Raw genomic sequence first — 17,210 nt, forward strand, 5'->3', positions numbered from 1 at the left:
CTACAATTATACAGTTGGGAGTCAGAAACCCTTGGTGATCTACTGCAAGTCACAAAGAGATCTACCTAGAGCAGTGTTTCCCAACCTTGGGTCTCCAGCTGCTTTTGGACTACAACTCCCATCATCCCTAGCTAGCAATACCAGTGGTCAGGGATGGTGGGGAATGTAGTCCGAAAACAGCTAGAGACCAAAGGTTGGGAAACACTGACCTAGAGGTCCAAATCTGCTGCTTCTTCCTACCCCTCAGTTAAACTATCCCCACTATCTCTTCTCAACACAGTGATAGCTGAGCACTTGGACCTTTTACTTCTGACTCCATTGAAAACAACATCAAGACTCTGGCCAGCCACCAGACCAATACAAGCTAATGCAGATGGAGCAAACATGGGAACAATCAAAGGATGGATGCGGGCAAAAGTATATGATGCCCTGCAGTTTCATGAAAAAACACAAGGGGGCAATAAATTATCATATACATTTAGCTAACTGGATTTTTTACACACACACAAACAGCTGCTTCATGAAGAAATAAGAGCCGGTGATAAATGTTGAAATACCCCTGCTCCATTTCTGCTCTCCAAATCAGAAGAGGGTTTGTATGGCCAGCATTTCAGACACTGGAGAGAAAAATAAGTAGGGGGAAAAGAGGATGCTGGAGGGGACCAAATGCTGCTGCTGCTTCTCGGAGCTCTGGTTCCTTCTGCCCCCTCCCCATTTGCTCATTACAGAAGCCAAAAAGTAGCAGTAACTGTTTGATTCACACCTGCCTACTGTCCACTAGGCTCCTCTCCCACCCAAACTTCTGCAGCACGCCAGATGCTGCAATCTCCTCAAACCAGCAGTTGCACAAGGAGATGAGCATGATAATAGGCAAGGGCAAGAATGGGCACTGGACAAAGTGTGAGTCAATGGGACTCGGGCTACCATAGTCACTTAAGTGATTTACTGTTGAATGGACACTTTCAGGAGTGCTGAGGCTAGAGTCCTGAGTAGTAGAATAGCTCTTCCTCTTGGTTACCTAGGTCAACGTCCTATGTAAGTGAAGGGAGGCATTTATTTTGACTCCTAGACCTATAGGCCATGCAGGTCTCCTGGGAAAAGGCCCCAATCCCTACAATGCTGAACTAATATATAACAAGAACTCCCATCATAGTCTTCTGGGCCCTACAGGGTGACCATTTATTTAATACATTTATATCCACTACTAGCTTCAAGGACCTCAAAGTGTACACAGTTCTCCTACCCTACCTATCAAGTCCAGGAGTTCCCCTCTCCTTTCTGGTAGTTCACCGATAAGAATTAATGAGCACAGACCAGCAAATCTCTGCAAGGATAGCAGTTGCTCACTCTGACTCCCCCCCCCCCCCATTTCTGCAGCAAGAAGCGCGCCAATGGGATGTCCCTCCCCTTTGTTCTCTGACACGCTCAGACCTCCGAGTTTGGGGGGAGGGAGGGTGTTTCCCCCCCACACACACACACTTGATTGATGTATCACCCAGCTGCTCCCTCCCTTCTGGTTGCTTAGCTACTATCTCAAAGCTGGGTAGCTCCCCTCTCAACTGTGCAGTTTCTGTGTCTGCCTGTCTCCCTGCTTCTAGAGACGCTGAAAGCAAAGTGGGTGGCAAATATTCCTCCTCCTCTTCTCTTAGGATCTGATCTGCCTAAGATTGCATCCCCCAATCTTCCGATTTGGGAAATGCTGTTCTAACCACTACACTGCATTGGCTCTCTAACATCTGTATGACTCTGAGAACAGCCTTAATGGGAAGAAGAAATATCTGTCTCACACCGATGTAGAGTGGCTCAATATGGTTCCTGCTCCTAAGGCACCCACCTCACTGGCCAGTGAATACCAGTACCAAGCAAAGAATTTGCTCAGGCAAAAGTTTTCATAAGGCAAAAGTCATTTGGGCTGCCTTTAAACCAGCTGCAAATCTGAATGTTCCTAAATGTAGCCTGTGTCCATTTGACTGAAAGCTTTCTTGCTGAGCCATGCTACCATTGTGCTCAATGCTGTAGTAATATGTTCCACCTTTATAAACCCTGCAAAAGAGCCCTCTATTCCCTGCTCCCCTAGCTGAATAGACTGACATCCATCATGACCATCGGCAGGCAAGGTAATTTTCTAGAGTGGCATTTCTATGGTGCCAACTATCATCACCACTAGGGTTATTGGAAAGTGAGATTGATGGCTTCTCCGTTCTTGAAAAAGAAGTTGTCGTGGCTTTTAGGAGAGATTTTGTGTAGAACCTCATCTTTTGGCAAGACAGAAACATCCTTCACAATCTTTGTTAGGTGAGACTCATGGTCTTCCAGAACTTTGAATCCAGATCTTATATTCTCACTCATAAAAGGTAGGTCTTGTCATCCCATGCATCAAAGAATTCAAAAAATTCAGAGTGTTTTGATTATCATGCTTGCAAATGCTCAGCTCCTTTTAGGGGCAGGGAGATGCAGTAAAAAGCTCCTGCACCCTATCTTTGAAATGCCAAATGAGCCATAAGCACCCCTGGCCACCCCTGTAAACACTCTTGTTGTCAGACGTGCCTCCTGGCACAAGCAAAACAACACTGTTGGGTGAATTGACAGTGCTAGATAATGCTTCAGGGAGATCTACAAACTCTGTGTGGCTGCTGGCTGCTGCCATGAAATGAAACATTCCAATTCCAGAATGTCATTTCCACATTCTCTAGCTGAAGCATTTCACATCTAACTTTGTCTGCACATTCCCAGTCATCTTGGGTGCTGTAAAGCAAAAGTTTGGTAAACCCTAGAGCAGGGTGAGGTCCAGAGAAACTGGTTTGATGGCCCCTATCTCCAACAGAAGTGTGATGGCTGAGGAGATAAAGATGTGCTTAGAGGGGCATTTGACTTTCCTTGATTCTGAGAATCTGCTCCCGGAGGACATCCTCATCCCAGAGGCATCTCCTCTGGGGATTGTCCCCAGCACCCAGTTTGGTTTCTCCCTGTTCCCTATCCATACAGCGTGGCAATCTGACATGGGATCACACATAACTGTTTTTTTCCATCTGCAACATGAATGCAAGGGATGTTGTTTGCTAGAGGTGTGGCTCTTTCTGATGGACTTGGAGAATTGCCCTTTGGGTTTGGAGCTCTTGAATCTTTTTTGTGGCTTCAACCCACCCAGTTATCCTGTTTGGGTATATGCTCTTCCTTTCTCTGGGTAGATACTCCTCTTTCCCTCCAGGCACAGCCTTCTTTTCTCGTGAGATGGAAGAGTGACTCACACAGTAGGGCACAGCTGCTGCAACAGCCTTCCAACATGGCATCACTATCCCATATTGGGAATGGCAAGGTGGTGGTGGGGTCTGGGCTGGGCTGGGCTGGTGCCAATTCAGTGCCCCTGCTTATGCCCCCTTATAACACGCAATTCACTCTTCCTATTTCCATGTATAATAATAGTAATAATAATCTTTATTGTCATTGCCCCCTCTCGGGGACAACGAAAATTACTTGGCTGCTCCATCCACCCAGGTAGGGCACTCCACACAAAATCAGAACAACTATAAAAACACTAATTAAAACAATACAGTATAATACAGCAAGAAAGATTAGATGACTTTCAAAGTCCAGGTTTCCCATTCAGGGCCGAGATCGCTCTGGAGAAGAAGCTGTTCTTGAGATGGCTCGTTCTTGTCTTCATCGTCCTGTATCTCTGTCCCGACAGCAGGAGCTCGAAGAGACAGTGACCAGGATGCGATGGATCTTTTACTATGTCCAGTGCCTTCCTATGGCACCTTGTGGCATAAATCTGCTCTAAGGTGGAGAGTGGGCAGCCAACAATGCTCTCTGCTGCCTTCACAACTCTGCACAACCCCATCCTGTCCTGGGTAGTACAGCTTCCGTACCACACACATAAGCCATAAGTGAGCATGCTCTCAATGGCACAGTGATAGAAGGCAAGCAGCAGTTTCTGCAGAAGATGGTTTTTCCTTAGGATTCTCAGAAAGTACAGTCTCTGCTACGCCTTCTTCACAAGCCCCCTTGTGTTGACACTCCAGGACAGATCCTCTTGTAATTCAATACCCAAGAATCTGAACGTTGTTACCCTCTCCACACAGACACATGTCTCTACAATAAGTGGCAGTGATTAGGGATGAGCAAATCTGTCAGTTCTGTATTATTATTTTCCAATCTTAAATCCAGTGCTCCACATTTCCACATCATGAGGTTTTTTTTAAATATAAAAAACCTGAAAATTTATTTGCACTTATTGCGAATTTCTCCCATTCTGCACCTACTTGTAGAATCATAGAATTGTAGAGTTGGAAGGGACCATGAGGGTCCAGCCCCCCCCCCTGCAATACAGGAATCCTTTTCCCCCAATGTGGGGCTCAAACCTGCACCCTTGAGATTAAGAGTCTCATGCTCTACCCACTGAATTTTGCCTAATATATACATTTCTGCAGAGCAACTTTCCCTAATACACATTTGTAATGATTTTGCCGATGGGCACATTTTTATGGGCACTGCATGTTTTTTCCCCTGGGAAAATGCCAATTTTGATGGATGGCTGTGTTTCTTTTTTTTTTTTAATGAATATTTATTGGCATTTTCCAGAAACATATAAAACAAAAACAAAATTAAACAAAAATTAACAAAAATACAAAAATCCAAAACAATTAAAAACACATAAAATTTCAATTGCTTATTTTCTTTTACCTTATTTCTCAGACCTCCTCACACCTCCCCTTCTAGTATTCCAATTTAAGTTATCAGCACAGCAAATCCTTAACATATTTCTCCACTTTAACTTAATAATTTATTCTAACATGATATTATTTTACTTTTCTTCTTTCTTCCATTTCCTCAATGTTCTCTTTGCAGGCCTTATTTTTATTTAATTTAAAAACCAATTTTAGCTTATCCAAATTTACACATCAATACTTATATCTCATTAATTAATCTTAATCCTTTTTCCTAAAGTCGACCAAAATTTCCCTTCCACGATTTTCCCAATTTCCATGCAAATAGTCAAACAAAAAATAAAAACAGAACAAATTATATTTATATACCCTTTGGATTCCCAAACTCCACCCACCCTTTGGCTGTGTTTCAGGTTCATGTGTGAATTTAAATGTTTGCCTTTAAATTGTGAAGTGGAGTGAATTTCTCCTTCATCCTTAGCAGTGATGCCCCCATGGGAGGCTATTGCCATGACTCTGCCCCACCAGGTGAGTCACTCCTACTGAAACGGCATGCCAGGAGTCCCCCCCCCCCCAAATAGAACCTGTGAATTAAAGTGTGGCTGAAAGGAGTGGGAACATGGGCCCACCTCCCATGCCATGTCCCCCTGATACACGATAGATGGAAGAAAATGGTGCAAAGTTCAGGGGGAAATACTGTGGGTAAAGTTTTGTGTTGGGTGGGGGGCTGTTAATTGATAAATTGCCCTGAACTTCTTCCTGGTGACATGGTTTGTGTCCCAGAGTGATGATCATGGAAAAGGGAGAGGTGAGCAAAGTATGGGAATCAAAAGCTGACCACTGGCTCCTCTTGTTCTCAGAAGAGACTAGCGGTCAAAAACCGTATCTATTAAAATGAAGTCCCTAAGATGATGCTGGAAAGGGGGAGGGAGATCCCCCACGTTGTTCTTTCGACACCTTTTTGAAGTGGCCTCACACAGCTCAGCTATGATCTGCTGCTAATCAAAGAGGCTTAAGGAGATTTCATTTGCAAATGACCCCTAATTGCAGACAAGGGGAGGCGCTCTTCCATGAGTCAAGACAGCCTGACCCTTGCATGGAGTTTTAAAGATGTGTGAGGAAGAAAGGATTCCCTTCTTGTGTTTCTTTCCCTTCCTGGCCTTCCCCAAAGCACTAGCGTTTCTTTCTTCATCCTCCCACACACAAATATACCATTGCCCTGGGCAAAGCAGCACGTATGTCATTGTAGTACCAGGTAGGGAAACCTTTTCCACCTTCTGTGGCAACACCCAAAAAATAATAACGCTGCCTAAATCAGCCATGTAGATTCACTTGCTTGTGTTCCTTCTAGGGTAAGATTACCAGACGTCCCCGTTTCCCGGGGACAGTCCCCAGATTTACAAATCAGTCCCCATACAAAATCCATTGAAGTTGAAAAGTGTGCTCGGATTCATTGGAAAAAATCTGGTAACCTTATTCTAGGGTTGTCAGACTTCCAGGTCTGATGTGAAGTCTCCAGGTTTGCCTGACCCTCTCCAGGTAGGTAAGAGTGTTTAGATGATGATGATGATGATGATGATGATGATGATGCCTGTGTACGCTGCTTGTAAGCTTCAACCCACCAGGAGCTAGCTGCAAATTTTAGCATAGACACTTGGTGGGGAGTCTGTTCTCCTTCACTCCCCTCTCCCAATTGTCCTCAAGTCTCCAGACTTGCCCCCGTGATATCACCAGCCCCCTCATGCCTCAGGTCAGGCCCTGAAATCTCAGGAACTGGGATGTTCCTGACCTGGCAACTAGCTCCTTCATGTGGAACTAGCGTTCCCTTCTGTTACTATTTCAGTGTGTCTCTGTGAGGTTCCTCCTGCTCACTAAACATCCTTTGATTCTGACAGTTGTCCCATCTCATGTAAGGACACTCTCTCAGTTTATGGCTGCACAGATATGTAACCTTCCTGCTTGCTGTGGACTGCAAAGGCCTAAGCACCTGTGGTATAAATAAAAGCCGTCTGCTGCACAGGGATGGGAAACTTGCAGACATGCAGATGCTGTTGGAAAGGGGTAGCCAATGTAGTGTTCTCCATGTATTGTTGAACTACAACCCCCATCAGTCCCAGCCAGCATGACCAATGGTCAGGATGATGGGATTTGGAGTCTCAACATCTGGAAGGTTTCAGAGATCTTCTTTTGCAGGTACTGCTGGTCTTGTAGCCTCCTCTCACCACATCCACTTTCAACAACACCCATTAAGTAGGTTTATGCCATTCATTGGACCCCCAGGGAACTCGGCAAACTTTGAAACTGGGTATGGAGAATGCAGCTGAATGGGACACAGCTGTGGGAAGCCTGAGGAAGTACTTTGGGCCTGTCCATAACAAGCAAGGCTAAAGTGAGAGACTAGGGTGGGGTCTGCTGTTTTCAGGAACTCTTGTTGTTGTGAGACTTTTGTGCATGAACTGAAAGTTTGTAGGGACCCTGCATGAGAACCTGGGGGCTGAGGGGGAGGGTGTGGGTCAGAAGGAAAATGAATTGATATTAGTACCTTTGCATTAATGTAACATTTTTATATGTAACTGTGTATTTTTGTAATATCTTGTTTATGTTGTTTGTTGTTGCTTCTGTCTTTTGTACACCACGTAGGGATTTTTAAAAATATATTAAGCAGTATAGAAATTAAATGATCAATGAAATCAATTCATTCATTCATTCAGTGAGCATACGCTGTGATCACACTACATGAAAAAGCCAATTTCCCAACATTCCCTCCCTCTATAGTGTGACCAATAAACATTACTCAGAATGGACTTGTGCAGATGAAGTGGGTGGAATAATGCAGGAAGGAACGATCTCAGTTCTCAGGAGCAAGGAGCTCCTTGGTGGTGCAAGGGATGGGCCTCATATCAGAAGCAGCTCACCAGAAAGGGCCAATTTGCTAAGCTAGCTTTCTGGCAGGTGGGCCACTGGTTTTTAGTGGGAGAAAGAGGAGAAGTGGCAAAGAGGCAGGGATAACAACACAGTGAAAATGCACCAGCACGAGAGCTGGATTGACTGTGCCAGTGTGCTTCCACCATGTCAACCTTCCTTGCCCTTTCAAGCAGTGACCCACTTCTTGGAAAGTTAGCTCCCCACCACCTGGTGAGCTTTTTTCTGCCTCAGATTTCCCTCTGCATTGAGAAAATGGCAGCTAGTCATTTCTAGGAAGCAGATCGCAGCTCCTGAGTTCTTGCGCTTGGTGCATCCCCTGCCTCTGTCTAAAGGCTTTGCAGCAATGTTTGGCTTGCGGATCTGGGGTGGGACCAGCTTTTGGAAAAGCAACTTGCCTGGCTGCCATCTGCAACAGTTGACTTAGACAGGCGTCCCACCAACATGTCCAACTTGATGGGCCATTTATTTGCTTAATCAATACATTAATTTATTGTGTCCCCACCTCTCACAGTTGCTAGATATGTAACAATGAATAATATGGCGGCATTTCCTATCCGTCCAGGCTCATTTACTTTCACCAGGGGGTATCCCTCCATCTTCTATCTGTCCCCTCTTACAGAAGGCCTGTTTTCCTCTTCTACATTACAGCCTGGGTACAAAATCAGAGAGTTCACTGCGTAAATCAGGCACCAGGGAGAGCAAAACTCTTCTGATAGAAGAAGCAGGCAGGGAGGGAGGCAGGTGCTTTGGACAGGACACTGCTACTCCACATGTGCACAGTAACTTTCCTCTCACTCGCTCAGGGACACCACCAGCTTGTAAACTGAATCTGTGTGCAATGACTGTGCAAACATCTGAGTGCTAAGAGGGGAGGACAGCAGCAAGAGGAGGAAGAGGAGGATAACATACAGAGCAAAGGGCTTGGCAGTGGCCTGCTCAGATCCCCTCCCCTTTCTCCACTGGTCAGAAATGCCACAGGCAATGGAGTGACGCAGACTTCTCAGCATTCCCAGGCAGGTTTCAGATAAGCCGCCCCTATCGGGTGGAAGGATCATCTTTTAAATAAGAGTTAGAGGCTGTTGCAGCCTGGGGGCCACCATTAGAAAATAACTGGTTGATTTCCACATGGGGACCATTAATACCACACGTGCAATGATGGAAAGATACTCGGGTATGCTCTGGAGTTCATGTAAGCTGCAGCCTGAGGAGGAGGTGGGCATGGGGCAGGAGACAATCTGTCTGCCCTTTCCAGGCCGAGATCACGCTCTGAGGAAATGTGATCGCCGGTCAACAAATAAAAGCTTCTCAAAAACACCCGGACCCCAGTCTGTCAAGAAACTGCCATCCTGCCTGTAGGCTCTTTGGACAACACTGACAAATGACTGTGAGACTCAGGAGACAACAGACTTGGCCCAGTCCAAGAAGTGGGTGCAAATCCAGTTCCTCTGCCCTCTCCTGCCCTCTTCAGGAACCTAGAGAGATTTCCAGTGGAGAAAGCAGATTGCCGTGGAGTGCTTCCCCTATCAGTGTGGAAAGAAGTTTCCCATGGAAACCGTGAAGACAAGAGATTTTCCTGGTCTCAGAATCAGCCTTTAGGCCAAACAGGCCTGAGTGGGCTGGAGCCCCTTCATTATATGTCTACGTAATCCAAGAATCGGGTGGACTAAAGCAATAGAGTCCATCTAAGGGTGGTGGTGATCTATCTATACCTCTGGCTGTACCTTTGCTGTAACAGAACAAAATCACCCTGGGACAGAATACACTTGTTTTAATAACTGAATCATCTGATGACATAGAATGCTGTTACGTTGTAAATCAAAGCAGGTCTCAGCTTGTTGATTGGCTGGATGGTAGACTGGCTGGGAGCTGCATGTAAGGTGCTCTGAGCTTCTAGGAATCAAAATAAGGATAACAGCACCACATACCAATAAAGAGATAAACACACAAAGCATCATATGACATAGCATCACTATCTACAGATCCAGCCTGGGGTGGTGGACAGAGTGTGGGACCATGAAGACCTGGGTTTTGGTTCTTTATCATCTGTGAAACTCCCTGGGTGACCCTGAGTAAATAGTTGTCATCTCAGTCCTACCAAACCTTCCCCAACGTGGTGCCCTGCAGATGTTTTGACCAGTACTCCCACCAGCCCGAGAGAGCACATCCAATCTATCTGGCTGGGGCTGATAGGCATATTAGAGGGTGCCAGGTTTCAGAAGATTGCTCTAATATATCCCATGTGGGAACAACCTCACAAAGAGTTTATCTTGACACACACACACATGCACCACTGAGTTCAGGGGAGGAAGGGTATCAATGCCATGAATGCACAAATAATAATGTAAAAGTTCATTAGATCACACAGGTGAACAAAGTGCAAACACCTACATCATGGCTGTGCCAGCAGTTTTATATATATGCAAAGAATGCAGGGCACACTTTGAATTACACAGGGTGATTGTATCTTATCATCTGATGCAGAAATACACCATTGGTTAGGCAGGGGTTAGATATGACCTCATTGCCTTAACACACACACACAATCTGGTCAATTTGGGATTTTAGAATTTATTCACGTTCTTTGTCCAGTGGTGCTGAAGCTTTTTCATTCTTGAACCCTTTACCCCAACCTCAGCACTCTTCTTATGACCCATCCACTTCTGGCAGCAGAGGGATGACCTCAAACTCCAATCAGGAATTTAGGCTTAATTTAGGCAGCTATTCTAGCCGAGGTGGTGAAGGGATCTAGCTAAGAGGCTGGAATGTCTTCACTTGCAAGGATCTATCTATATATGAGATTTAGAGGCGACACGGGGCCTCCATTCATGCACCCAATATTTCTAAACAGATGCAGTGTCATAATGCAAAGGTGATCTGAATACAAATGAGAATGGTAGGCTCCTGTCTAGATTTCTGGAATCTCCTACACATGGATTTCTCAGTGCTGGGGTGTGTTTCTCTCCATCTTTCTGTCTGTAACAATTGGCAAAGAAATGCTAGGCCATGAGAAATGCCGTGGTCATCCTCTCTAAATCTGAAAAGACTTGCTTAGCTAGACTTATGAAAGCAGAAAGCATTCTTCTGTCACTCCCTCCTTCTCTCTGCCTCCTCTCCTTTCAAGCCCTGATCCACTCATGGGAAGAAGTCTTAATGTCATCCACATCCCAAGAAAGGGATGAAGAGACAGGTGAAGTCATTGGTGCATGGGAGCGCAGCATTAAAGTGGCGGCAAAAGGTATTATCCCAGATCTAAGGACATGTTTGCTCTTGTTAGTGGTTGGGACTAGAAATGCCATCACTGACTGAGCAGGAACACAGTCACCATTTATTCTGCTCCTCTTGCTATGCCGGAAATAGTGCTGAAACAAACAAACAAGAAGATGGGCAAAAGAACTGAAACTGAACCCTGAAACTTCAAATCAGCAAATTAAAACTCAAAGCCGAGCAGAACAGGATCAGAGTCTGGAACCACCCCCACCCCCAAAACATCCTAGTGAGCATGAGGGCATGTGAAGAAGTTCTACCAATGAAGCTAAGCGAGATGGACCTTGTAAGCTGCTCTGAGCTCTTTGGAGGAAAAGCGTCTAGTGGCTAGAAAGAAAATGAACAGATTGGCCCTAAATGTGTGCCAGGAGTTGATCTGAGGCTTGCACAACAATTGTCATGAAGAACACCAATAAATAAATAAATCAGCCATTCTGTAGATTTTCACAAACATTTGTGACCACCTTGATTAAGATCATTTCTGAATTCCCAATTGCTTTGCTTCAGCAATTGAAACCACACACACAAAAATGGTCCCCCTCCCCTTCACTCTAGTGCCCATTCTGGTCCTGCAACTCCAGGTTCAATTTACAGCTTGAAGGCAGTTGCCAGAGCAAGTACATTTACACCCCAGTTTGCTTTTTGAGTCACAAAAGTTTTAACAGCATCTATATGTATATATGTACAGCCTGCAGGAGCTCAACGAGGCCGGTGGGTGGACAGGGGCCCATCTGATGGAATGGAGCTTGCTAAAGGGCTAGAGAGGTTGGATAACTTTTTCCTCTCTCCTTTCTTTCTTGTTGTGTCATCCGATGTATATTCCTTTCTTTCTTTTTTTAATAATAATAATAATAATAAATCAGACACAAGCCCGAGCAGCTTTGCCAAGCTCACTCTCGGCTAGACCCAAAGATCTGCAGGAAAAAGGAGAATATGTAGATGATGTCTAGGTAGATGTTGAGAGCCCCAAAGATGTATTCCTCTGGGCTCATAGCGTAGCGTCGGTTTCCCATCAGGAGCTGTGTGTCAAAGGCCAGGAACTGAGGAGAGAAAACCAAACACAGGCCAAGGTCAGTGCTGCCATTTTATACATGTCTGCTCAGCGCTGAGTCCCCCTAAGTTCAGTGAGACTTGCTCCAGGGGAAGCGAGTATAGGTTTGCAGTATAGGATTGCTAAGTGTGCCGGTAACCTCTCTGGAGAAATCTGTCAAATCAGTTTCGCTTGTTTTCTCTGTTACAATTCCAATTTGCCACATTTCCACGCCTGTTTACATTTAAATGAAAAAAGTCCCTAGCATTTTACTGTGCCCACATTTCCCCCTTAATACACATTTATTTATTATTTTTGTATGTAACTCTTGCCCATTAAACATATTTGGGCAAGCAATTTCCCCTAAGATAAAGCATTTGGGGGAGGAATGGAGGGCTAAAAATATAACGAGTCCTCCTACTAATACACACACTTTTATGTGCATATTCTCCTGATGTACACAATTCTGGGTTGGAGAATGGCAACATTTGAAGGCTGGTGATGTTTTGGTTTGTATATTGATTTGGAAAGGGCAAATGAGTTGGCCCAGATGAAGATGGGGACTGAACTGAGTTTCATCCCATCCTTTCTGACCTTCAGAGCTTATGGTGATAACAGTATTGGCAAGATACTTAAGCCACCTCCCTTGCTGCTGGTAGGTCAAGTCCACACCCATATCCAGCCTCAACCTCCTTCGCTCTGCTCCTCACCCGGAAAGCTAAGGCAGCTCCCATGGCTTGGATTAAGAGGGAGGATCCTTGCTGGGTGGGTGCCAGCCTGAATTGCCAGCCTGAGCCAGTGTAATCAAGATCTCACTGCCCACATGCAACACCTCACTCTCCTGCCTTGTACAAAGGGGGAAAGAGATCCATAAACAGAACTGAAAATGTCCATGCTTCAATGCATTTCCACTATACCCATGTCCCTGTGGCTCTCTGAGCGAATGGAAACAGGAGAAAAGAACTAAAAGGCTCACAGTGGGCTATAGAATCCAGTAGATTTTCCCTGCATCCCACTATCTGCTTAAACAACCACCACCACGACCTACCAACACATAGCTGTCAACCGTCCCTTATTTGGCGGGAAAGTCCCTTATCCCAGTGCCGTGTCCCGCTGCTGTTCCTTATTGATGATGTCCCTTAAATTTCCCGGGTTTCAAAGGAAGCAGCTCCTCTCCCTCCCTGCCGGCCGGCCAGGGAGGAGGGAGGCTCCAACTGTGTTGCTTGGCTGCGTTGCTCACCCAATAAGGAGTCTAAGAATGACTGGGGGGGTGGAGCTTGCATGCCTTGTGCCAATCAAATCGGCTGCTTTGCCTGGGGACTCGCCTTTGCTCAGCGCTTCCCAGCGGAGAGGTGAAGGTGGTTTTCCTTGCTGCATCCCCTTTGCCGGGTTGCTGCGCTATGGGAACCACCGCTTGAGGCTTCGTTTGGCTGCTGGCTGGGCTTTCTGCCTTTGGCTCGGAGGGGCTCAGAAGTTGAACATACCTGTGTTCTGAAAATCCCTTATTTTGGCTGCTGATCCCTTATTTTCGAGGCTGCTGGTCCCTTATTTTCAAATCTGTAAGTTGACAGCTATGTACCAACGTGGCCTACTGCATTCTTCCCAAAGGAGGAACACAAGGAACATCACGCAACCTTCCCCTATGCTACATGTTTGGTTTTTAATTCAAGGGTGGGGACAAATTTTGCATTTGTTCCCCCAACCGCTTTTGCTTCTGGCTTTTCCCACCTGTGGCCCCTGGAAAAGGGTGCTCAGAAGCAATGTGACCTTCAGCCCAAAATGTCTACTCTAATGTAAACAGCGCTTTGCGTCCCATTTTTTCTTGCGTCACAGAGCCCAGTTAAAATGCTTGCTGAGGACTGCAGTTCAGATTTGTGGTTTAGTTTCATGATAAATTGTGGGTTATCAAAGGTCCAAAGGGCAGTTGTTAGAAAGCTCCAGGAGAACAACCCTCTTTTGTTGGGAACCGGAATCTCCAGGCAGGTTTGTTCCACTAAGGTTAGCATGGTTACAGAAACACTGGCGGGATCACCTGGTTAGCCAAGGGCACTGGGCCATTCCCTTAGACTGGCCTATATCTTAACCTATATTTCCTACCAGTGGGCAAATACCTAATGTCAGGGAACTGACATCGGAGCGAGAGGTGGAGGCAAGGCTCCAAAGCGATGCAGGAGAGGGGACCAGCAGGGAGGAAGGAATTCAGCGTAACACCAGTAGAGAAGGGAGGGAGATGGAGGATTCGGAGAGAGGTCTCCAAGACTCTTCACCCAAGACCAGTGGAGAGAGCACGGGCACGCCTCTGCCCACTCCTTCCTTGCGCAGAAGAGTCCCGCGCAGGGGGAGTAGGCGGAGACTTGGCGTCAAACAGCTTCTATGCTGGAAGAGGTTCAATAAACGCCCACTGACGGATTCTGCAAGCGACTGAATGGCCACGGAGTGAGGGCTGTCAGCCAAGGCATGGTTAGCCAGGCGATCTAGCCAAAAGTAACGGCAACTTACGCACAAGTAACCCCTTATAACCATTACACCTAAGTACAGGCTTCAAATATCCCAAAGTTAGTCAGTGAAGATGGCAAACTTCTTCAGAGGTTGGTGTTTGAAGGAACATGTTGGCATCCCTGAAAGCACACCTTTTTGATTAAAAGCAGGATGGGAGAAAACGTGTTCTCCCTAACAGAGAGCACGTGTTGTGGTGGGGGATACAAGCCACCCCACTGTTGCTGGGCAGATTTGCGAAGTGACCCAGGCAGTGAATTGGTTAATTTGGGTCGCTGGGGAGAATTCCTTGTTGCCAATTTTGAAGGAGGGGTCAGAGGTGTTAAATACTGGACGCCCAACTTTGGGCGTCCTCTTGGCTGCTTGCACCGGATCACCCACCCACCCTCCCTGTACTGGGGGGGTTGTTCGCTTGACCTTGCTATACTTGTCATGGGGTCGTCTGCTTTGAGGCAGGGGCCTGGTTGGAATTTTGTCCATTTGGCTGATTGGCTGCGGCCATTTGGTTTTTGCCTACTGCATAGCAAATTGTCACAACTTGTAAGGTTGGTGGTTAGGCATTGGTTCAAATTGGTTGGTGGAGAGGTAAGTGCCTACCCCTCCAATGGTGGTGCGGGAAGGGAATTCTGTTAAAGGAATCCAGGGGCTTGCCATTCTTTTCGTCCTTGTCCCTGCCATCAGACTTGGGCCGTGCAAGCTACCAGGAGCATGAGGGTGAGAAGTGAGGGACTGAGGCCCAGCTTCATTTTCTCCCCAAAATTGTTTCCCTCACTGGCTTTCGCTGGAATCCAGAAGTCATTCCTGTCTCCTGGGCAAGGACAGATAGTCGGAACCAATGTCTAGGCAACCACTCAATTGTGTGTATTTAAATAAAGTTGTGGCCAAAATCGTGCCAAAAAACCAAACCAAAATTGATGTGTGATGTGTGAATTATTGGGGGGTGGCTTAGGGACCTCGACAAGCAACATTCAGCACTGCATTAGAAATAGGCATATTTGGGGCAATATTCTCCCTGATGTTGGAAAGGTAACATGGTGGCTGACTAAAAATGGTTTGGGGGAAGGCCTGATCTGGCCTGCAGGTTCAGCCACACAGAGTGACATCCAAAACTGACTTTTCCATGGTCAGGGAATAAGCCTTTCCGAGGTGTCAATGATAGGGAGGTTTAAGGAGAATACTACAGTGTACAGGGACCTTCTTCCTATATGCTGAATTATTGTATGCACTGAGTTAAGCACCGGCTGAACTCTGCGTGCAGTTTGAGAAGGTGGCACACAGTTTCATTGATGAGACACATTTCTAACATGGGAAGAGACATGCAGCAATGTTCTGAGGATATACGCTACGACTTCATGCTGTAGCTCAGGCAAGAAGAACCACATGATTAGTTTTAACACACAGGTACATGCAGTTGCACCATTCAGTCTACCAAAGTTGAAAGGTGCTGACCTTTAAGGCCCTAAACGGCCTTGGCCCAGTATACCTGAAGGAGGGTCTCCACCCCCATCGTTCGGCCCGGACACTGAGGTCCAGCGCCGAGGACCTTCTGGCGGTTCCCTCACTGCGAGAAGCGAAATTACAGGGAACCAGGCAGAGGACCTTCTTGGTAGTGGCGCCTGCCCTGTGGAACGCCCTCCATCAGATAAAGAGATAAACAACTATATGACATTTAGAAGACATCTGAAGGCAGCCCTGTTTAGGGAAGTTTTAATGACTGATGTTTTAATGTATTTTTAATCTTTTGTTGGAAGCCTCCCAGAGTGGCTGGGGAAACCCAGCCAGATGGGCAGGGTAGAAATAATATATTATGTTGTTGTTGTTGTTGTTGTTGTTGTTGTTGTTGTTGTTGTTGTGAGATACATATGCCTGCGGCAAAGAAGGGAAGCAAGACGAGGAGCTGCTGGTGACGGTGGCAGAGGTAAGCAGCCATGCTGTGCTGCAGCTCTGGCAGTGGGGAGGCTCCAAATGGTGGTTGGCCAATTGGTGTCAAAGAAGGACAGAACTTTTTTTATGTATGCTACATCAGCAGCAAGAATACTGATTGCAAAATACTGGAAGACACAAGACCTACCCACTCTGGAAGAATGGCAGATGAAGATGATGGGCTATATGGGACTGGCAGAAATGACCGGCAGAATCCAAGACCAGGGAAAAGAGTCGGCGGAAGAAGATTGGAAGAAATTTAAAGTCTACTTACAGAAATACTGTAAAATTAATGAATGCTAGAATGATGTTGGATAGAAATTAAGTGGTTTCCAGCTGTAATGTTTAAGAGATATGGAAAAAAAAAGGCTTAGAAATAAGTAATAACCAATGGTGAGGATTTGCTGAACTAACATTACGAATTAGAATACAAGAAAGGAAGGTATGAGGAGGTCTGGAAAATAAGTTAAAAGAAAATAAGTAATGAAAACGCTATCTGTTTTTAATCATTTTTGTATTTTTGTATTTTTGTTGTTTCTTCTGTTTTGTTTTACATTGTATTATTTTTTTGAAAACTTTAATAAATATGCTATTAAAAAAAAAACAACAAATGGTGGTAGGCTTGGCAGGATCAGTGATGAGCCTTTCCAAGCCCCTGTGCCCTCAATATATGCCCAGCCTCACCAGCTTCAGATGCAGGAGTTGGTGCCCTTGTGCACCAGGCCAAATGTCCCTACTTGCTAGTATCTCTTTGAGTTTCCCCTCACTGATGGACGGCTGTCGCCTCTTACCAGCTTCCACCATACAGTTAGAGCCTGGCTACATTCACAGATGTTGTATAAAATGAATACATTCTCATGCATGCGCATATATATATATATAGCACAGGCGTCAGACTCTGAGAC

At 45.8% G+C, this 17,210-nt stretch overlaps 1 protein-coding gene across 1 annotated transcript in view; it reads right to left on the reverse strand.

The window, feature by feature from the left end:
- Positions 1-9,345: 9,345 nt before the first annotated feature.
- Positions 9,346-17,210, reverse strand: part of FAIM2 (Fas apoptotic inhibitory molecule 2) — a 40,797-nt gene continuing 32,932 nt past the window's right edge. Inside the window, exon 12 of the mRNA XM_081845263.1 lies at positions 9,346-11,896. Coding sequence (XP_081701389.1) covers positions 11,747-11,896 — 150 coding nt within the window. The 3' untranslated portion in view covers positions 9,346-11,746. The remainder of the gene's footprint in view (positions 11,897-17,210) is intronic.

This window comes from Podarcis erhardii (genome assembly GCF_964252035.2).
Source record: "Podarcis erhardii genome assembly, chromosome: 2".
Classification (NCBI taxonomy): domain Eukaryota; kingdom Metazoa; phylum Chordata; class Lepidosauria; order Squamata; family Lacertidae; genus Podarcis; species Podarcis erhardii.